The sequence below is a fragment of the Sceloporus occidentalis genome, unplaced genomic scaffold, assembly GCF_023333645.1.
Source record: "Sceloporus occidentalis isolate IW3139 unplaced genomic scaffold, rSceOcc1.0.p SCAF_121, whole genome shotgun sequence".
Taxonomy (NCBI): Eukaryota; Metazoa; Chordata; class Lepidosauria; order Squamata; family Phrynosomatidae; genus Sceloporus; species Sceloporus occidentalis.
The window spans coordinates 118288-142680 of record NW_028317101.1 but is presented as its reverse complement, the minus strand read 5'-3'; the positions used below and the strand labels follow the sequence as shown (position 1 = coordinate 142680).

Here is a 24393-nt window from a genome sequence, read left to right as displayed (position 1 = left end):
AGAGACAAACCCTTCGTGTTCGTTTTCATGTTCGCCCAAATATGAATGCACAAGTATGGCCATTATTATTCTAACAGCAACCTGGGAATCTGAATGTGTATGCTATTTATGCTTTTTAGGTTGTGTGCTCCTCTATTTTGTATATTTTTATGCTGTGCTTTGCTGGCCTTATGTTTTTGTTGTTCTTGTCTTTACAGCCATATAATCAATGAGTTGATAGAAACAGAACGGGTTTATGTGGAAGAGCTGCGAAGTATTATTGAGGTAAGGTATTTCACTAACTCCAATAGAGGATAAGAAAATAGCCATCATTTGTGTCAGCCTTTTAAAACACATCATATGCAAACCTGGAACTCTCTGGGTTTTGCCCAGAAACTTCAGGCCGTGGGAGCTGCGCACTCCACTGCCGGACCACTTGCCATCCAAAAACTGTGTGTGTCCCACAACGTCTTCGGAACCCCCCTACCCACTTCCCACAAGCGTCCTTCAAAATAAATGAGTGACCTTTACACCAAACGGGTGTAGAAGGCACTGAGGGGTCTCATGCAGTAAACTAGGAAAAAGGATTGAATCATAGCTGAATATTTGGTTTTACCCACTCTATTTGCAATTAAAAGCAAATGAAAAACTAAAGGGACTTACATGAAAGATTCTCACCATAATTTATTAATCACTTTCAGCTTCTAACTTCACTTGCTGAGTCTTAATTTTTTTAAATGAACCTACAAAGAAAAAAATTGTTGACATTTATGAAACGTTTAAATCTCAAGATGTAAAGTAAACTACACACATTGTGTTTTGATGATATATTGAAGGTTAAGTAAAACTCCCGCATGATTGTGAATGCCAAGATGGGGTTGATTGATGTCTGTGAAATAATTACTTATCAATTATTTTTAAAATACCCAATACCATAAATTATTATGCTAGTATAATAACTTACATGATATTAATGCATGTCTCTCCTCGGCATCAGGGGTACGCATCATCGCTGGACAACCCTGAAATGATTTCTGTAGTTCCGCCAGCATTGCAAAACAATAAAGATATTCTTTTTGGAAATCTTCCAGAAATATACGAATTCCACAAAAGGTATATTTTTTCAACTAGCATTTTCCAACCAAGAAGTGGTAAAGTTACACCATTATTGCTTTTGTTATATGGGGAGAAATATTGAACTAACAAGTGATAATTTTAAGCCCATTGACATGCATGAAAACAACAGAAACTGTTTCTAAATTACAATTGTGTAAATGGAATGCATTATTTATCTATACATCCTTCTCAGTTAATTAAATAGTTCTCAGTAGATCACAAAGTCACACATAGTCTTGCTAAACCTTACCCCTGTCCATACCCTAAAATAAAACTGCCCTTCTTTGGCCCTTTGTGTAGCTAATACATATACGAAGGATTTAACCTTTTAATTGTCTATTTTTATTTAGAAATAGCATTAGTAGTTGTTGGTGCGAAACGTGTAAAAAGTCAGGCTTATCGTTTATCAATGTGATTTTGGTTTTCTTTTAGAATTTTTCTAAAAGAGTTGGAAAATTGTACAGAAAATACAGATTCACTTGGAAGATGCTTTCTGAAAAGGGTAAGGGGGATTTTGGGAATCTTGTTCTCAATGAAATGTTATCAATACAAATCTTGGCTGCGGTGGGATGAGGAGATGGCCCGGGGACTGAATGAAATAAGGGCAGCTGGATATGAGAGGTTTTTATTGCTTATGCAGTGTGCGGCTGGTCATGTCCAGCCATTGACCGCACGCTGCAGCCCAATGCAAATGTATCGATGAATCCACTTTCTTCATTTTTGGGGCTATTATATTACATTCTATTACATTATAGACTACAATGGACACAATTAGAGAAAAAAAACCCAGCAATTAATTGCATCTCAGTTAATAAATCTGGGCCAATATATTTTTAGGAATAACAATATCCTTTCAATGGGCTGCATGCCAGCAATGTGTTAATGTTTCCCATCGGCAATCACACACACACATATATCCACCCAGGGAACGGGTGCTGAAGACCCTCAGCACATCCACGAAGTGCCCCCAACTCGAACAAATACATTTTCAGGCTTCGCACTTCAAAGCTTTGTGCTTTTCTCTCACACCTATATATACCGCCACTTTATCACACATTAACACACTTTATATTAATTCTTGGAGTACAATTATATTTCTAGCCTGTATTATTCCATTGCAATCTATGGTAGGGTTGCTGTGGAACTACTTGTAAAATATGTATTTTTAGCACTAAATCCAGGTCACATGTCTAAAATAAAATAAAACATTTTTAGATCATAGGAACCTGTGGTTTTCTACATTACAAAAGATATAATGAAAACTTTGAAAAACGAAATACATACATACATACATGTTCTTAATTAACAAATGCAAAAATATTATTCCACTGACTTTTTTGCTGCATTAATGCGTATTTTTAGAAATGTTTGTTTCCAGTTTTGGCCCTTATTATGTGTAATTAACTATTAAATTAAATATCAATGTTTAAACTATGCATTATTCAAGGCTAGACTAGCCCTTACAACATACCAATATTCGTGAGATACAATTTACATAGTATTATTATTATTTATTGCTTTATATAGCGCCATGGAATTCTGTAGCGCTGTACAATGGGTAGACAGGACATAACAAGTAGCATGTAACATAACAAATTGACTAACAGAGACAACAGGTGAGGAGGTAGTGAATAAACTTCTTCTCTCACTCACTTATGCAAGTATCTCCATTCATCTTGGAAACGTTGCTAAAATTCTATAAGTTCTAGACTTGGTACATATTAAAATATTTTGAAAGCAAGAGATTTTCATTTTTTTTGTTATCGCACTCTAAGCTGAATGTCTGTAAAATGACTTCCTGTTCATATATACAGTATATATGTGCATATAATGTATGTATATATGTATGTATATATATATATATATATATAAAATTAGCATGTATTCTACTTTTATAAAACACCTTTTTAGCTATACCATGTGGAAATCTTCTTTGTGCTTGCCTTAGGATGTCAAACCACACTGTTTTAAAACAAAAAGCAGTAGAACTGCGTGTCCCTTTTTCTGATGGTTAGAGAAAATGTTGTAATGAGAGAAACAGCTAACTTTGATTGTATGGTTTTAAGATTTATACCAATTTGCCAACTGAGTTTGTGTAAATTCCTTAAAATTTATTTTTTATGTCAAAATGATATAAATTCCAATTTTCTAAAATATTTTTCTCTTGCAGAAAGAGGACCTCCAAATTTATGAAAAATATTGCCAAAATAAACCAAGGTCTGAAGCACTTTGGAGACAGTGTGGTGAAAGCATATTTTTCCAGGTAAAGCAACATTTGTAGAATTAAAATAAAAACCATTGTGTGTGGCAAGATCTTTTACCAGTACCAATTTTGGTAGTACCGCCCATAATCTTTTAAAAGAATACACACTCATGATCGATCCTGAAACTTTAATATTGCCTGTTTAAATTCTGCACATAATTCCGATATGTTTCTGAATTGAACATCCATATAAAATGTTTCATAGCACATTACTATCAGTTTCCTGAACTAGTATGTCAATTTTACTTTGTAACGGACTTTTAGAGATACTAGTAAACCAGGTACCATTAATAGCACAGAATACACCTACAGTCAGTTGATGCTATATAAGTTACTATTGTCTACAGTGACCTTGACCACCCCAGCTTTCGAAAGCTTGTTTAACATAAAGAGTAACCAATGTAAGTCCAATTTTCTTTTGCATGATCTGTGGTTATTTTTCATGTCTGCTCTTTGCTTTTTACAGGAATGCCAGCGCAAATTGGATCACAAACTCTCTTTAGATGCTTACCTTCTGAAGCCTGTTCAGAGGATCACTAAGTATCAATTACTTTTAAAGGTATTCTTTTTTATAAACTCCCTATACGTGATAATAGAACACTTTATAATATAATGTCAAAATAGGATGGTAATCTATTTTTAAAGTGTTCCAATGATTGAATACCTACTAACTTTTCAAGCTGTTGCATTTTTTTAATCGAGGATTAAAAGTTATGTCTATTTACAAAAGGCCGGACTGGTGAAAGTCTACCAACTAAGGTGTCTTTCCTGATAGTTTTTATCATTTTATCATTTTTGTAGCCCTCCTCTGACAGAACAGTGTCCCCAATGCTATATGATGCTCTAGGAATTTTATGTCCCAAGTGCATAATTTTACATTTATGAACATTAAACTGCAGCTGCCACACTCCTTAACCCCTTAAGGGCCAGGCTGTTTTTTATTTTTTGTACCCTTTGGGACCAAGGCTGTTTTAACACTTTTGCAGTGCTCGTGTTTAGATGTAATTTTCTCCTCACCCATTTAGTGTACCCACACAAGTTATATATTATTTTTTCAGGACAAGAAGGGCTTTCTTCAGATACCATTTTGATCATATCATCTAATTGCCAAAAAAAAAAAATAATGATGAAAAAAATATTTTATTAATTCAAAACAGCGAATGAAAAAAAAATGCTAAGTAGATTCTACTATTTGTTTTTGTTTTTTTGCTTTTTTCTGCAAGTTATTGGGCAATAAGTACAAGTAGCGTTTTGCTATTTCAAAACCAATTCTTTTTCCAAATCCGGTCATTTTGCCCCATGTGCTATTTCAGGTAACTTTAAAGCTGGCCAATGCAATTTACCCCATCAAACCATATATTTTTGAAAACTAGACACCCCAGGGTATCAAACCATTTTTTTTTTTTAATTAGACAGTCCTTGGATATAAATTTTTTTATTTTCTTTATTTTATTCTTTTTGGACCTTTTTTTTACATTTTGCTGGAACTGGATGGTTCCTCTGATGATGACATAATTATTTTTAAATGTTACCACATGTTAATTTTTATTTTTTTTTAGCTATTTTTATTTGTTCCATATTTTTTATTTTATTTTTTAAATATTTTACTAATCACACTGTGATTAGGAAGCTGGGCTGCATTGACTTGCATGAAGAGACCCTCTAGCGAACTTTCCCAAGTTTGTTATTTTTTTTCTTAAAGGACGCGCCCCCATCTTGCGAGTGGCACTTGTAACTGCTCTCCGGTAAATAATGATGGGAGTTATACTGTACCACCCTCGGTGACTGGCTCACTGTTTATTGAAGGAAGTTATGCTGTACCATGATCAGTGTCTGGCTTGCTAAATATTGATGAGAGTACCATGCTGTACCACTGTCATTAGCTGGCTCAATATATAATGATGAGGGTTGTGCAGGACAACCAACAGTATCTGGATCATTATACAATCGTAGGAGTCAAGCTATACCATGTCTGGCTAACTGTATACTAATGGCGGCTATTCTATGACACCTGCAAGTGCATAATGGGAATTATGGTACACAACCTCTAGAGTGCCCAAGGTTACTTTACTGTCTCATTGTCCCTAATATCCCATTAAGCACTTGCTCTGGCCCCGACTAGCTGGGTTTGAGGAAATTTGTTTGACTATTTATTTTTAATTATCTGCAGCTCTAATATCATATAATCATCTAATATATATGTGTATATATATATATGTGTGTATATATATATATATATAATTTCCTTAAATATAACCTCTGTAAAGGTGATAAAATTCACCTGTCTGATATAGATACTTAGCAAATGTATTTAGCCCATACCATTGATGTATGGTAATGTTAATGATCAGTGCCATAATAACTAGGCGGAACTAAGTTATGCTAATTATGTGGATTGTGGAGAGTGGGCGGAAAGGCTTTTGAATCCTGCAAGAGACTGTAACCAGAGCTTAACTCTGGACAAAAATATACACAGGCATTACCAGCAGACATTGCATGAGTTCTTCAATTTAAAAATAACCTTACTAGTCTGCTAGACATTTTCATTCTTATAAGCCCTGTAACCATACCGGTAAATGTAAAACACTAGTTCACTTCATCATCGTCTAATAAGATGATAAAAAAGAAAAAAAAACAACATTTTATTTTTCAAGAGATTTTTGGCGGGGTAAAGGTGCTTGTTTGACTTAATTTGAGTAAAGCATAAAATGTTTTTTTCTTTTCTTTCACCTTATTAGATGATGATCAAGTTAACTAGTTTTATCAGCAGTCAGTCTCATAAGTGATTTCTAGTTTGGAGCACATATGTACTCCTTAGACATAATATTATTAAGGTTGGTATATTTATATGTTAATTGATTATTATGGTTACTTTAAAGCTACTTTTTATCAATATTCTCTCTCTATGTATTTTATGTATTTGTTTATATAATTGTTTATACAGCTTATGATCATTCATTCATGCATTGTGCTATTTAATGTTTATCGCTACCTAATAAAGTCCGCTTAAATATGGATTTTGATGGACTTATTTGAAGTTGAGTTCGGTTTGTCTTGTTTTGAGGCATTGGATTATTTTCTCTCCCCAAGTCCATCACACTATCATCACAGTGTGTGACTGTTGGTATGATGTACTTATTGTGGAATCTGGTTTTAGCTTTATGCCAGATGTAACAGTATCCACGTCTTCCAAAAAGTTAAACTTTTGACTCATCAGTCCTCCGAATATGCTGACGAGCCTTTGTGTTTTTTGGACAGCAGTCCAAAGTTAATTGCTTGATTTAGTAACTAAGGTGGCAATTACTTTTTCACATAGAGCCAGGTAGGGTTAGATAGCTGTTTTCTTTCGATACATGGGGGAAAAAAAACATATTTTATTTTTACTTGGGTTTTCTTTGTCTTATTGATTTAATTTAGATTTTTTTTTTAAAAAATAGCATTTTGTTAAATGATACAAATAAGTTATTCGCATGTGTATTTTTTAAAGCATTCTTACTTTACGTAATGTTTTCACACTTGCCAAAAACTCTTGCACAGTACTGTGTTTTCAAAAAATAATTTTGATGTAAAAAGGAAATATCTTTAACGCCAAGTCTCTTCCTTATTGAAGTGTATGAAGTATAAACTGTACGTTCAGTTGCCAGGGGATTCCTATCCACCCACCACAATGGAAAATATGCTTGAGGGGTTTTCTTTTTTTTTACGGTAATTTAACCCCTTAATGACAATTGCCGGTTCTGGCACGGCACGGAAAAACAAGTCGATTGTACTCCTGTACTCAGGAGATGTTGCTAAACACATATCGGGGTGTTTTATGATAGTGACATATACCAGAACCTGTTTATTCATACCTGAAGTAAAATGTGTGTGAAAAAACAAATGCAAAAAAAATTACTACCATAAAGTTTGACAAAAACTGGTGGTAGAATTAGTGCTTGAAAAGGGTTAAAATACCAGCATTTGGAATACCCTGGGCTGTCTAGTTTTCAAAAATATATGACTTGATGGGGTAAATTGCATTGGCCGGCTTCAAAGATACCCGAAATGGCACATGGGGGGAAGAATTACCAGATTTGGAAAAAATGGCTTTGAAATAGCAAAACGTTACCTGTACTTTTTGCCCCATAATGTGTAGAAAAAAGCAAAAAAACATAAAAACATTGGGTATTTCTAAACTCAGGACAAATAGTAGAATCTATTTAGCAGGTTTTTTCATTACCTTTTATAGATGAGTAAAAGATTTTTCAACTAAAAGTTAGAAACAGTCATTTTTTTCTAAATTTTTCACCATATTTTATACTTTTTTAAATAGTAAATAATATGATACAATCAAAACAATGTCATCTAAAGAAAGCCCTTCTTGTCCTGAAAAAAACAATATATAATGTGTGTGGGTTCAGTAAACGGGAAAGAAGAAAATTACAGCTAAACACGAGCAGCGCAGAAATCTTAAAACGGCCATTGTCACGAAGGGTACAAAAAGTAAAATCAGCCTTTGTCACGAAGGGGTTAAAAACAAATGACAAATAATGTTGCAAGAAAAAAAACAAAAAAACCCACAAAGGGTGGGTTAGTTTGCAAAAGAGTTACCGCTGCTTCATTTCACGATATATTATGAAGGTCCAGCCTCAATGAGCTTCTGCTGCAGGAAGAGTTGTTAGCCATGTATAATGTATACTTCAAACGGTGAGATTTCTCCGGTCTTCTTACACGTTGAATTATACATTGTACAAGGCCAACTTAGCCCCTTTGTGTTGGAGAAACCTTCCAGTGATGGCCCTTCCTAATGAATAAATCACATCCCGCTCCCTCTCTTTAGTGAATAAATTCCACCAGTATACCTTCAGCTTGTTTAATCCATTCACATTTGAATCCGTCAGTTGACATGTGGGCGCTGAAGCTTTTAATGAAGCAGTAACTTTTAGACTATTTGGTTACTATACAATATATTAACTGTTAAGGCACAGTTTAAAAGTTTGCATCAATATGATATATATGACACACAGGAATATTAATATTTTATCCACATGATTAATAACACATCAGTTTAATAAATACAGTCAGTATTAATAAAACAATACTGTTTCTCTGCTTCTTTTAGCACTGATGGGATTGCTGGTAATTATTTCCTTCCATTTCTGTAAGAAGCTATGAACATTCTTAGTAATGATTTAATCAGAACGTGATAAGTAGTAAACACTTCTATGCATTGATATAAACACTTTGAAGAATGCAGGAGTAGTTAGTGGGTTATGCTCCGTGCTTTACTATGCTTAGACAAACACTTTGGGTATGTTAACGTCTCCCATTCGAGATCTATAAGCCGTGATATATTGCTTATGTGTTTGCAGGCTTGCTACATAGAGACCGGTAGTTTGTACGTTTGTAGGTAACCAAGACACCAATTGTTTCGCTTCCAATAGTGTGGAGGAAAAACAAAGGCATGTTTTTCCTTACATGAATGTCATTTAGATGGATCACCTGTGTGTGATCTCTCTGTGTTGCCCATTAAGTTGAACAGGTAGCCATGTGTAACAACTTTGTAGAATGTGTATTAGATCATGTCTTTTTGAATCTGCCAACCTCCTCAGTTGCTTGGGAAGTCAGGTGTGAGATCAGATATGTAGTTAGATTATTTAGCAGGTGCTTTTATACTTCAGCTGTGGTATGCTTTTGTCCACAATGTAATCAGGAATGAGCCGAGCACCACTGATGCATGGCTGCACCTTTTGGGAAGGTGGTCCCTCCATGGGGAAACATTATGCATACCTAACATTTACGCCTACAGCATAGATACAAAAAAGTAAGGGTGACTTCTTCTAAACCTTAATTCACGTTAGTGTCTGGAGAGGGGAGGAAAAGCTGTTTTGGACACACTATTCTTGTTTCGATGCCCTAGACTTCTAACCATGCGCTGTTGGCTCTCCATCTTCCTTGTGGTGTGCCTGCTGAATGTTGGGATATGACATCATATGCTGGTATTTAGCCCCACAAGGTAGCAAGCAGAGATATGTTGAATGTAAGTCTGGGCTTCCACATTCTTTCCATCTGACCACTTTGTTTTTAAATTATATGTATATTTTGTTATATACCAGTATTAGCACAACATTTTATTACAATTCTTATATATTAATATACCAGTCCCATTAGCTGTCCACTTTGTTTTTAAACGCAATACCCATTTATACAAGTGACCCCATTCTCAAAATGACCAGATTTGGGGCACTTATTGACTAAACAATGTGTTTGCATATTTCAGCTGCGTAACGTCACTATGCATTGTAAGAGGTCACTCAAGATGCAAGAAGGACTTTGCCCGGAATAATAAATGGATAATGATGACAGAGTCATCATAAAAATAATCTCACAGATTTAACTGTGAAATCAGAAAAGGCTGATTTTAGAAAATATGTAATTGTAATGTAATTTATATAAATATTTTACATATATAATATATATCCTTCTGTTTACTGATACTTAACCTTTAGATTTTACTGAAGCCATTTGTAGTTTCACAAAACATGTCTGTTTTGGCTCCTACTTATTTTCATTTTTTTTTTTTTTAATAAATCATGAATTGTCTTAATGAGTGATTTAAAATACACAAGTATAATATAGCCTAACTTTTGACGTGACATTGAGCTGGCCTCTGGATAGCAGAACTGTGGGCTCATTGCATTAATTACAAAAAAACTGTGTACTTAGCAATAGGATAAATAGTATTTTAGAGGGCAGGCAGCACACCCTGTCACACCCATTCAACTTGTTTCCTTTGTACAGTCAAGAAAGGGAATTTGTGTTGCACTTTTGTTTCCAAAAATGTTGGTGTTGTATTTATTAAAAGGAGAACTCCCAAAATGTTTTATTACCAGTATTATATTAAAAGGAGTTTCCAACAATATTACGCTGATTTCTTTTTTCAACATGTTGTTGGTTAAAAACATTGTGTGTGTGTATATACCGTATTGGCTCGAATATAGGCCGCACTTTTAACCCCCACTTTAAGTCTTTAAAGTGGGGGTGCGGCCTATATTCGGGGTATAGCGCCCGACGCCCGGGACATGCAGTCCAGGGTGCCGGGCAGGCAGCGGGGTTAGGATACAGATCCCCCGCAGCGGGGATACGCTCTGACAGCCTCCCCTGCCAGCACTTCCCACTGGGGGAGGTTGTCTAAGCGCATCGTCACCGGCTGCGGCGATGCGGGTAAACAGCCTCCGCTGCCGGCACGTCTGCACGATGTGCTTTAACAATCTCCTTTGCCAAGAATTCCCACGGGGGAGTCCCGGCAAGGGAGATTGTTAAAGCACATCGTGCAGATGTCCCAGCAGCGGAGGTTGTTTACCCGCATCGCCGCAGCCGGTGACCGTCCGCACGATGTGTTTTACCTCTGCCCCCAAGACTTACCACATCCGCTGAGTGCCGGCACTGGAAGTTGTATACGCGTATTGCGTAGATGTCCCCCGCCGGCCCCGCAAGACACCCGGGAGTCTGCTCTGGTAAATCGGGGGGGGGCAGAGTGGCAGCATATCTCGGGGGTGGGGGGGGAGGAGGACAGGGGCAGCATATCTCGGGGGGGGAGAGGACAGTGGCAGCATATCTCGGGGGAGAGGAGGACAGTGGCAGCATATCTCGGGGGGGGAGGAGGACAGTGGCAGCATATCTCGGGGGGGAGGACAGTGGCAGCATATCTCGGGGGGGGAGTGGCAGCATATCTCGGGGGGGGGAGACAGAGTGGCAGCATGTTTTTTTGGTGCTTTTTTAAAGAAAAAAACTTTTTCTTTAAAAAAGCACCAAACTTTTAGGGTGCAGCCTATATACGGGGGCGGCCTATATCCGAACCAATACGGTATATATATATATATATATATATATAAATTATTATTTTTACTAATAGCATTGTGATTAGAAAGCTGGGCTCCATTGACTTGCATGGTTGAGTTCTCAGAGGTGTCTGACGAGACACGGGCTCCTGCTGTATTACTAAATGTCTCGATGTGCCAGGCACATCATTGGTTGTTAACAGACTGTTTACCATGACGTGCCGGGCAAGCACTGGTCGTCAGTGGCGACTCTAGAAACAATATATAGGGGGGCACACAAGATACCACAGTCAAACTGGGGGGGCATTAATAATTTCCACCATTAAATCATACCACTGAAAAAACACACACACACATATATATATATATATATATATATATATATATATATATATATATATATTGCCAAAAGTAATGTGCTATGGACTGATACTTTTGTTATTGGACAATACAATACTTGATCATTCAACATGGGAAGCCTGAAGCCACATAGCCAAATATTAGACCCTGCTGCTGATAGCAGGTATAGATCAACACATTAACACACAAACCCAGCTTTGCATGTATAGATCAATTGAAATTCACTTGTGATCTCAGCACTGAAGGTATATATCAAATAAACAGAATCAGACATACAAATCCTGTATTTGCAGGTATACAATAATAATATATGAAATGTAGCATTGCAGGTATAGATCAAATCAATACATGGAAACAGCATTGCAGGTATTAATCAACTGAACAAGACATACAAACCCTGTATACATAAATAATGTATGGAAACATAGCATAGCAGATATGGATCTACAGAATACACAAACCAAGCTTTGCAGGTACAGATCAATTGGAATTCACATAAAAACACTTAAAGCATTAAAACGGCATTAAAGGTATATTTAAAACCCCCTAAATTACAGGGATAGATCACAGGTTGCACACCCCAACCACGCTGCCCACATAGAACCTGGCCAGCACCCAGATAACACACATAAGATTTGCCATCTTTGTCCCATATACACCCTGCCTGTGCCATCCTGTTCCCCAAGGCTCAAACATCCTGCTAGTGCCATCTTTGCCCTTCCACAATTATACATCTATGATACACACAAACACATTAACTCATGCTCTCCCTCATTCAGACAATTCATCCATTTTAAGAAACTACACCCCTTGGAGCTTCAAATGAGGGGCTACATGTATTTCTAGGACAAAAGTTGAGTGCACAAATAATGATGGAATATGTCGCTTTGGCTTGAAAATATGTTTTTTCTAACCATAACGACATGTTCATTTGTGTCTTGCGCACTCCAGGTTTGCACTAGAAACACATGCAGCCCCTCATTTGATGCGCCAAGGGATGTCGTTTTTACAAATGTGTACTTTTTGTGCCATAATTTAACTTCCTACGTGAGCAGTAATGCGACGTCAAGGCTTCAACCCTAATTACTGATCATTCACACGCCTTTCATATGTCCATTCACTCACAGAAGCACATGCCATTCTTTCCATACATTTACTCACAGTAGCACACACCATTCTTTCCCCTTACAATCCCAAAGAAATGATGGTAAAGGGAGAAAAAAAAATCACTTTTATAGCAAAAATAAGTTTTGCCGTAAAAATGCAAGGCACTCCAGGGATGAGATGGTTACTCACGTACCGCACAGGCTAAATGGCTGATTTTAATAATATTTGCAGTTCATCAGGATTTCAAAAATTGCCTCCCTCTACCGTTGGCTAAATTTAACCCCATGATCAAAGGGATCATAGGATTAAAAATTAGTATCGGCCATTTTTAAAAAGGGAATGTGACTTTTTATAGCTATATGATCGCTGTGGTAACATTGGCTACCACAGTGATCATTTAGCTAGAATACTTAAACTTTTTTTTTTTTTTAAAGTTAAACTACTTTATGTTTAAATAATTTAATTTGGGGTCTCTAGGCAATTTTGATCTTTTTTTTATCTGCCTTAAGAGACCCCCAAATCATTTTGTTTACATTTTTATTTTTTTAACTTAATATTGGGTATATGTTGGGGGTATGTAGCTGCGTAGATGCCTGAGATACAGGCATCTAAGCAGCATGCCCCCAGTAGTGATTACACCTTCTTATGGTCACTGACAACATCTGGTTATTATTATTTTTATTAGCTAACATTTTCTTTCTATCTATTCAGGAAATGCTTAAGTGCAGTAAGAATTCGGAAGGGACAGCAGAATTAGAAGAAGCCCTTGCCACAGTATTGGATATTATTAAGTCTGTGAATGATTCTATGCACCAAATAGCTATTACAGGATATGAGGTATGTATCTGAAGAAAGAAAAAAATGAAATGCTAATCCTCAGGAGTAGGACAATTCTCTAATGCACTGATTAATATGAAATACATTGAAATATAGAATTGTCATGGCATTTATATGCAGTGGAGTCTGCATTTATAGTGTGAGAAATGGCTGGTGAGCTGCTGTTCTACCTAGTTATATTGAAAACAAGAAAATCGGCTGCTGATCATGTATTTTACCATGTTCTTCATATATGTTAATGACATAAACTGATTAGTATTACGTAATATTGGTCTTCCAGTTGTAGCAAGGGACTAGGAGTCATGTGTATAAATATGTATTGTCAGAGCTTACAGTGTAGGTAAGTGTAAGTATAAAATACTTACATAAAGTGTTAGTATGAGAATGATTAGGTAGAATATGGAGTATTGGATAATATGATATATTGATGAAAGATTAATGTGTTGCGTTGTTGCACAAATCTAGGCGCAGATGAAACTAGGTTGGTGAAGCTGGCGACTGGGTGAGGTGGCAGATCTGTTTAGAGAGCTCACTGGTTGGGGTGATAAAGGTAAAGGAGAGTAGAAGGAGGATTTCTTGCAGCATGATTTTTTCTAAACAGAAAATGTTCCAATAGGAACAAACAAAGCAGAAATGCTTTCTCCTAGTGCTATGTGTTTTTGATTGTTTCACAACCTGTTCTGTGATAGAATCAATTACACCGCCTCTCTTTGGTCATGTTGTGGCTTACAGTTTCATAAAAAGTAAACAAAAGTTTAGCATAGAACCATGTTGACTTCTACTAATGATTTTGTTGTGTAGAACACCTTTCTGGATTGCATCTCTTAGCAGACCTCGAAATAGCCTCTATGGGCATGCTGTATAATTTCCATATGTAGTCACTGTAAGACATTTCAAGAATCCAATGATAAACCTCTCGTCATGTTTCTGAAAAGCTGCCAGTCTTCTCGCTTAACTGTCCATACCACATGTAATCTCCAGTACACATCCATAAATGTACATACCATCCTTGTTTGCAAAACGAAAGCAGACTACTCTGCATTGTCCCTACATGAAAAATATTCAAGTCGGCTTCTTTGGATCATGAAGCTGTGTTTAAATTCTTACTTATTTAGGCTCTTGGCCTTGTATAAATTAACAATTGATCTTGTATATATGTGTCAAAAAGCAATTAACACAGCCAGTTTAGATTTTAGATAATTATTTAGAATATTCAGTAGGAAAAGACTCTGCTCAAGACAGATGGTTGGTGCTATGTCCAGTTGCAGACGGCCTAAGCCTTTGGCTTTCTCTTTGGCGCCATCTGTAGACAGTAGCTTTGAGGCACTGGAGATGATCCAGAAGAGAAGTCAAAGTCCACACCAAATAGGTCAAAATCCCAGGGAAAATCAAACTCAATACGAAGGGGCAAAGCTAGTTCAGAGTCCATGTCAAAAGGTCAAATCCAAAATAATGAGCAGAAATATCAAAAGCGTCCGGATGCAAGTAGGGACAGAAACAAATGCACTAGCCAGCAGCTAGGAGCATGCCCACGAAGATATAGGGCCATGATCACCTAGAAAGCCCCAGGTGAGGCAGAGGCAGGCATGCAACCAATGTGGCTCAGGTGTGGCAAATGCAAGCCTGAAGCCAATGTCAATAGGAAGGCAAAGACAAGCACTCCAAAGGCCACCGGCTGGCCTAGTGTTTAGGTACCTTTTATACAAGGTATCCTTATTGTCCTGGATGGATATATCTCATCGCCCATACTTAACATAGCATGGTAGCAGCACACATATTGTACCATATCATACCATATAGTGTTCACCACCTATATAACATATATGTGTCTCACACACACATACCAGTGTCCCATCCATCTTAAAAAGTCAGGATCATGCTCTTAGCAGTAGCTTGTACAGTCTTAATTTTAATTCATTTGGATTTGTTGAGAACTTGTTCAGATAGTTAGTGTAGTTTAAATAAAGCAGGAAATGGGATACCAATCAATGAAATGTATGCCACAGGAACATTTTGCAACCAAAGGCATGGATGTCTGAGTTTTACAATTACAATGCCGTAAAATGTTTTTATCGTTTCAAAAAGTAATTGTTTAAAATACACATACAAATGTTTGTTGTGTTTATGTTCATGTACTTCTTAGGGTGATTTAAATGATCTTGGTAAGCTGCTAATGCAAGGATCCTTTAACGTGTGGACAGACCACAAAAGGGGCCATAACAAAGTGAAGGACCTGGCAAGGTTTAAGCCCATGCAGAGACACCTGTTTCTGTATGCCAAGACGTTACTCTTCTGCAAGAAAAGGGAAGAAACCACAGAGGGACATGAAAAATCTCCTTTGTACAGTTTTAAAAATTCTCTGAAGGTAAAGAATTATGGCCATTTATGAAAAATACAAATTTGCAGTGAAAATGACTTTTTTTTATCAATTTGAGAGTTAAGGAATAGTATGAGGGTAATATGAAATGGACAATTGATACATCTTTTTTATAAACTGCAGGGATCAAAATAATTAACAAGTAATGTTTGAGAATTGAGGCCACAAGCATATTTCCGGTTTCTTTTGTGGTTCTATCACAAAAAAGCGTAGCTTTGATCACCACAGAATTTTTTCTCAACTCGACAAGTTTAAATATTTAATATTTGTGCTCTCTACCTGCCATAAAGTGCTTTGTGCAGGGGGGGGGGGGTTCTATACAACTTCTAAAACAAATTAGAAGAAAAAAATCAGGTACAGGAAGATAAATATTGTGCTCTAAGTACAAATATTCCGTTAAATATATCATGAAAAATGTTACAATGAAATACAGAGAGATTTGTTTAGATGTAGTCTTAGTTACAGTTTTCTGTATGTTTTGAGCTTTATAGCTTTGTGCAGTATGAGTTTTATAATACATTTAATAAATATATGTGCTCTATTTGGTAACACTAGATGAGCTCTGTTGGTATCACAGAGAATGTAAAAGGCGATAACAAGAAGTTTGAAGTATGGTACAATGGCAGAGAGGAAGTATACATCATACAGGTGAGGATCAACCCATTCACTTCCTACTTTTTAAGTATTTCCCCATTTTGCATTATTTTTGTGTTAACAAGAGTCTGTTTTCATTGATGTCCTACACAGCATCTTGTAATTATTATTTAGTGATTTGTAAAGTGCCATCATATTCTGCATCACTGTACAATAGTGTAAAGTCTGTGTATAATGGCCCTCGTCATGTCACGGCACTCATCACATATAGTGATACAGACGCTTAGCACCTGGTAATACCTGGTAATAAAGCAGGTGTTCTTGGTGCCATCTTCAAAGGGCCCAGTTTTATCAGCACCGCTGCCGCCTCCTTTCCCCCTCTGGTTGTGTGCATGCTGATATCACATGGATAGTTTGCAGTCCTGGCGCTGACATCAGACTTCTCTAACACCCCATAGCCTATGGCCAGGCTATAGTGTCAGCACACATGTATAATTTTATTTAGCTGACACCGTGACCTGTTCAAGAAACGCAATTGCGCAGAGTACTTGCTGGGAGATATATGCAATGGCTGTAAGGGGACTGTCAATGGCTGGCTGCACTACCGTTCTACTTGGGGGTACAAGGTGGTAGTGATTCTGCAACAATTGCAAGCTTCTGAGAGTCTTTCATAAGTTTAGACCAAACCTGGAGGTTAGTTAAGTGGATTCAGGACCAGTCATTCCCTACCATCACACATTCCATTCACACCTCAAATTAAATAATTATCTTTTCACTAACATAATGGTGGGGTAGCCATCTGGTAGTGGTCCAAGAGTCAGTGAGTCCTTGGAATGTCCATTTCCCAGTTAAATCACAAATATTTTTTATAGTCTACTGACTTCTTTGACTCTTCCTTCCCAGCTCCTGTTATTCATCTGTCCACATTCTTAAGCTACTTTTTGTTGGTCCCTCTGGGCAGATGTCCATTTTGCCATGCACTGCCATCTTTAGAACTTTTTAGAACAATTATTGTGCACATTGGAAGTCATTCTATTTCAACAGATCTTTCTTCATTTTCTCCTTCACCTACTGCTGTCATCACTTCCCCACACTCCACCCATTCTCCATATTGGCCATACCTATGCTGTGTCCTATTCCATGTATTTCAGGTGCATCTGTTGTTTCTTGTTGTGTATAGATATTGAGGGACAAATGCCCATTTTGTACATATCTTTTTGCAGGCATCAACAGTAGAGTTGAAAAACCTCTGGGTTTCTGAAATCAGAAAAGTCCTTACAGGACAACTTGAAGCATGCCGAGGTAGAACTATTTTGAGGAGTCTATGTTAAAAACATTTGAAAATGTGAAAATCTAAAACTTTGAGAGGTGGCTTTGACCTATTTCAGCTTATTTTTTTAGTATAGTGTATTCTAAAATGTCTTCACTTCACTTCACTTGATATTTTAGCAGACTTTCATTGAGTCATACAAATGTTATTGTGAAAGGCTATAGCTAATCCAACATTGTCTATATCACCATAAGCCAAGAAAAATGGTCAGAAGTAGGTTTTAAAGCAGATTTGTCACATTCCAAAAATCTTGCATTTCACATCTAGTAGATGTGATAGCAACCATCATAACTTCATTTTGTAGGGATCTACGTGATCTACTGTTACACTAATTAAAAAAGGGCATAGGAGGTTGTTTCATTTAATGAATTTAGTTAGGCCAGAAGCTGTGATTTTGACAATGTGGTCCATTTTTAAAGCTGCGTTTATAGATCTACTTTATGTATACTGTCTTGTTTATGGTCATTTGTTTTACAGAAGCAAGCCAGTTACATCAGAGAATTACAGAGAGCGTATATCATGCTCCCATGATTCCTTCTTTTACAAGGTAACTGGCAACAACGTGATTGGTTTATCTGTGACTTCTCTCTGTTAAAGAGACGCATAGAATTGCTTCCTGCATTCCAACGTGATACATTTACAGCCACAATAAAAATTGTTTGTTGAGACAAATATCATTGAGAGATTTTACAACAAATGTGCCTCTCCTCTCAGGGCTCCTTATCACCGTTGATAACAGCACAGCGGAAGTGCACAGTAAAGACTCTAATCAATGGTTTAGCTTTTCATTTATTAACTTTTTATGACCAGGACAAATATAGTTCTGCTTAAGAAATGCAGCTCAGTGCAATTTCCTAGTTACCAATCTGAAAAAAAATGTATGATGTTTATAGAGTATAACAGGTATTTTTATTTTTTAAATTATAATAATAATAAAATTCCCAAGGACTGGCAATTTGACAAACGTTGAATACCACCACCTAAAATGTGGTGCATGTAGGAAACTTGCATTTAAAGAGTGGTATTTGCTTTTCCCTGATACAGTATATATATATATATATATATATATATATTCAACTATCTGCTGCAAAATACTGTTGTTATCTAGAACTGCAGAACATGGTTATAGAATTATTATGCTTATACATGTTTGAGTGTAAGATCATTCTGATTAGCAATGTCTTCTTTAAGGCCGAAACTATTGTTTACCAAAAGTAATAGTCATTGGGTAATAACCAAATAATAATCACAATGATATGGACAGAGACACTGGCATTTAGATGCACTACAGGATACGTACATAGATAAGATTTTAAAGTTATTCCACCAGTCCCACTTATCTCATAATGGTATTAGCGTTGGTTAAAATACATAGTTTGTAAATGTTTAATTGGAACTATAGTAACTCATAACCTTTTCATTCACTCGAACAGGTCAAACAAAAAATCCCTGAATAGCCAGAATAAGGCCGAATCCACAAGTCAAAATGCGCCTAATAACAAGAACAGAACCTGTAGTCCATCTGACAGACAAAAGAAAGGTATGAAAGTCTGATGTCTTTATAGTGCATGGTTATCTAAAAAAGCCGCAGGTGAGTATTAAAATGAAGTGTATTTGTGGAGTCGTGAACTGATCATGACATTGGAGAGTTTGGTATAAACCAATATTTGGGAAAAGAAAAAATGTCGGTGCGCTAAGCTAGTCTCAGGCTCAAATAATACAAATGTATAATATGAGGCCTACCAAACAGTGTGAGCATGCTGCAAATACAGTGTTGGCTGTACAATGTATACAAAAAACAAAATACTGTCTGCGCTTCTCACCCTAATAAAGTTGGCAACAAATATATAAACATAATATAAATGAGAGGTTTTGGTTATATGGATTGGCCAAAGCATAATTAAGCTCACCCGCCACGTCAAGGCACACTCTCAATAGGGTGAGAACCTACTCTCACCTCCTACATAGTGGGCACACAAAGCAGTTTATACTGCTACCAAAACCAAATTAATGTGTTGGGGGAGGTGCAATTAAACTTTTTTTTATAAACCAATATTTGCACATACATTATTATTAACCATTTCAAATTAAATTATAGTACATTTTTGCACGTATTTCCTTTGCATTCACTAGGAATTATTTTCCGTCCTGTGGCATTTCTACTCATTTTCGGCTAGGGGCCCCTGATGGCCCCACGTACACCCTGATTTCACCCCACACCATAAACCCTAGTTTCCAGTGTAAGGGATCTATCATCCCTGTTGCTTGTGTTTCACTCTATACTAGCCAGTGGTAACAGGCAGGGCCGGCCCGACAATGGAGCCAAGTGGGGCAACCGCTCCAGGCGGCACTTTGCCGCCCCAAGCCCTTTTTTTTTAAAAAAAAAAGCGAAAGAGAGAAAGGGGCTCTCTCTCCTCTGCAGCGAGTCTCCCTGTTCGGTCTCGGTGCCGGCTTGTAATGCTGAGTGCCGGAAGATTTCCGGCGCTCAGCATTACAAGCCGGCACCGAGACCGAACAGGGAGACTCGCCGCAGGACTGCTGAAAGGTAAGTACAAGGGGGGGGGGAACGGAGGGAGAGGAAGGGTAGATAATGGGGGGGGCGGCAGGGACGGAGAGAGAGGAAGGGTAGATAATCGGGGGGGGGGCGGCAGGGACGGAGGGAGAGGAAGGGTAGATAAGGGGGGGGGCGGCATTTTAAAATTCTCCCCAGGCGGCATTTTGCCTTGGGCCGGCCCTGGTAACAGGTATCTTCATGCTCTCTTTGTCATTGTTCCAAGCTACACTTGTTGACATATTTTGGCTTTTATAGGAACTGTTCCATCTATTGCACTATTATTCATGTTAAGAAAATAAACTATACCAGATCTGTAATTTCATTATTCCCCCTTTGGGGAAAAAAGCAACATAAATTTAACAAAAACATTCTCAGTTTCTACGCCAACAATCTGTCTGCTTTTGTGTCATCTGACAAGTATATGATCTGGGGGAAAATACATTCATTGTAGCTTTACCCCTGCTTTGTGTAATGCCCCATATCCCTGGTGTACCACAACTGAGGATTTTTCAAATAGACACAAGGCTTCAGCCCCCTTTACCACCATCTGGCTATTACCCTTCTGTACCTTGTCCTGTAGCCTATGCCTTGTCTACTAAATAATTTTATTTTAAATGAGTTTTTAGCGTAAGGGGGGGTAGTTAAGTTGTGTTTGTACATTGTGATTCATGGAAAGAATGTCTAGATTTTCATGGATAGTGTGGATAAATGGTACTTCTTCACATTCTAACATTACAAACAGACATGGTAGTAGCCGTGTACATGAGTATGGTGACAGTTTATATACAAAAAAACCTATATTTGATGATAAAATTTTTCAATATAAAATATACCGGTATAAAGGAAAAGCAGAATGCAATTTGTTAAAAATGTTCTAGCATGATAAAGTAAAGAAAAAAAGAAACAAAAAAAATATGATACGGCACGGCACAGCTAGTGTTCACAAATCAGTATTTTGTTGCTCAATGTTATTTTTTTAATGTATTTAAAAGAAACTTAGTGACTTCTGACCATTACTCTTCACTATACTTCTATTCAATTTCCATGATTTAAAACATATTCCAAAAACATATTAAACTGTGATCAAGCTTAGGAACTGTACCATGATGATGGGATTCACCCACATCCAGAGATAAGTTTTTACTACCCTTGATTTGCTGTCTCTTCCTTTAATCACTTCATAACAAAATGTTCCGCTGCATGCTGGTTAACATCGGGTTCAGATATAAAGTACAAGAATGAAACTTTTAATACCCATTACTGTGATGCAGTGCACATATTATTAAAAAGAAACAAGCAAGTGAATTCCCAAGGAGAGATCTGACTGCCATTCTGGGTCAAGAAGGATTTTTTCCCCTAGTTTGTGCAAAATTGGAAAGAGCAACAAATGGGTTTTTTGCCTTCTTTTGGATCAACAGCAAGAAATAAACAGATATGGGAAAGGCGGAACTTGATGGACACATGCCTTTTTCAGCCTATCTAACTATGTAGCTATGTAATTCCCTGATGTAAACTACACACATTCTGCAAAAAACCAATGTGGGATTGCGTATGACTGTAGGTTATGTGGTTAGTGGTGTGATGAATGGTGGGAACTGTAAATAGCCAACTATAGTTTACACGCGATTTTGTGTAAGCAAATGAGGCAGCCCCATGGAGCATTCTTTATTCCTGTAGTGGTTATATGGTTAGTCACTTTATTACCCGGCATTTCTCTACAACCACAACAGCGCTTCCTTCTACAGTATTTAGGTCAGCTTTTTATGTGCGTTTGACCTGCTAAATGGCTCTTTCGATGCAGTGGTTTTATTTACATTGTATACCTCCTTGTTACGAGAATAAACATGCAAAATCCTGTTCTGAGATCATAATACCACACGCATAGAAATATATAGATATTAATATCTAACAACGAGAGACCTCTTGGTGTTGGGGGGCTATGGCATCTACAGCCACGAATCAGATTGTACTAAAGATGCCTTCATCAGGACTAACCACTTGCCAGCACTTTGTTTAGTTGGCGGTTATGTTATGTAAATATATTTATACTTTTTTAGGAAATTCATATAGGATTGTATGTAGTATTCATTTAACTCTTAGAATCACTAAGCACTGGTTTATGTAACTGAAAATCAAGAACTGGATCCAGATTCCTCTGCAACCAATAACGACTTACTTACAGGACGGCATACGATTAACTTTTTGTCAAAGCTCGATGTTAACTGTTTAATATAAAGATACTGATGCAAATTTATGTTATTTGCAAACTGTGTACGTGAATTACTTTCTCTGCATATATATATATATGTCAAGCAAGCATTTTTTAGATCCCTCCTCCTGTTTTTTTGTTTTTTTAATTAACACCAATGATTTAATAGATTCTGCATGTTGTCTTTCCTTTTGCTTGCCAGCTAACCCAGCTAACCTCACTACCTTCCAGCCTTACTACTTTACCTCTCCCTCTTTCCTAGCTGATACCCCTGCCAGTCATAACCTAGAGCGCTCAGCGCTTGCTAGAAAGCGATTCACTTTGCAGGGTCTTTCGAATCGCAGGACACCGCTCAAAGGTAAAAGCCGCGTGAGCACGTTGTGACGTCTTGTGCTGGCCTTGTCTTCCAACCACGTCCATTGAGCATCATTCATTGAGCATTCTCTTATCCTACCTCACCTCAACGTGTCTCAGTGTTGCATGTGTACCAATGTTTATTGGCTTACTATATATATATCGTGTGTGCATGGCAAATGAGTATTTATGTGACATTATCAGGAATAAAAATTAATTAAAGGAAATAGTGCTTGAGAAGGCTATTTCAAATATCTGAAATTATTTTATATTAAATACTCTATATTTTTTTCTTTCAAAATTTTATAACATTGTATTGTGATCTTTCATGGTTTGAGTTTGAAATGCGAACTATAATACTCTTGTGCCATACTGTGTGCATGGTAGTTTTATTATAACGAGAAACATTTGTTGGCACATTTACCTTGGCAAATATTTTGTAAGTGGCAATATAATCACCAAAATTTAGAAACATCTCAAAACTGTTCTCAAATTAACATTTAGTAAAGTAAATATTAGCATATGGCATTTCCCTGTAGTCCCTCATAGCCGCATCATTTTGTTACATCATATTATTAGGTATTAATTATGTTGATAAAAATAATGCAGAGCACTAAAGTATTTAACAAAGCGACCTTCTCTACAAGCAGATTATCCCACATTGATCTGCAAAATAGGTCATTTGTTTAAGCGATAGTACTATTTTCGATACTGCTGATTAAAACCAGTCATAGGGGTTTTTTGCTGGTCATCTTATAGGTTTTACATGACTAGCATTGTACAAGAGCTAGGGGTCCTTTAATCGACACATTTAGTTATCTCATATAAAATTGTAAAATTGTTTGCTATATTTAATCATTTAACTTCTGCTGAATAATTGTGCAGAATAATTGTATTAAAGTAATGTAAATTTATATCAGATAACTGATTCTGTTTAATGATTTCAAATACCATGCCCGTGTCTTTAAATATTCACATATTCAATTTTGAATACACATTCTAAATGTATGTATGTATGCATGTTCACTCATTTAGAACAGTTTGGAATCTGTAAAACTTAAATCATTACAAACATATCCTTTGTTACATTGGGGTTATCAGATGGACCATTTAACCAGGGTGCAAAATGGGATTGCTTTCTGTAAATATGTATGTGTCCTATATATACAGAGCAATGGCTCCTAAATCCCACGCTTTAATAAGGGAAATAATGAGGAACCACACCAAGACTTGATTTAATGTATTGTTTTATCAGCTGTACGAGATAATTTCATCAGGCGTAAGATAAAATTGTATCAGGTGTCAGAAGAAAATTAGCTTCTTCTTTTATTCGATGTCATTAAAATCACAAAGTGTAAGGTTGCCGGGGCAGCTGGATTTCTGGCTTACTGGTATACTTGGAATGGCTAGAATGGTTTAGCATAGAGGGATTCACTGCATCATTGGTTTTAACTTGTGAAGGGACTTTGTGGACCTTAATTTGTCCCTTAGTG

General features: G+C 36.9%; 1 protein-coding gene across 1 annotated transcript in view; it reads left to right on the top strand.

Moving 5' to 3' along the window:
* Positions 1-24393, top strand: part of LOC149282169 (guanine nucleotide exchange factor DBS-like) — a 92757-nt gene that overhangs the window by 59814 nt on the left and 8550 nt on the right. The window contains exons 16-27 of the mRNA XM_089498509.1: positions 198-264; positions 977-1092; positions 1528-1597; positions 3266-3358; positions 3825-3917; positions 13357-13482; positions 15626-15847; positions 16415-16507; positions 17677-17755; positions 18261-18313; positions 19197-19323; positions 22809-22904. Coding sequence (XP_089354635.1) covers positions 198-264; positions 977-1092; positions 1528-1597; positions 3266-3358; positions 3825-3917; positions 13357-13482; positions 15626-15847; positions 16415-16507; positions 17677-17755; positions 18261-18313; positions 19197-19323; positions 22809-22904 — 1235 coding nt within the window. The remainder of the gene's footprint in view (positions 1-197; positions 265-976; positions 1093-1527; positions 1598-3265; positions 3359-3824; positions 3918-13356; positions 13483-15625; positions 15848-16414; positions 16508-17676; positions 17756-18260; positions 18314-19196; positions 19324-22808; positions 22905-24393) is intronic.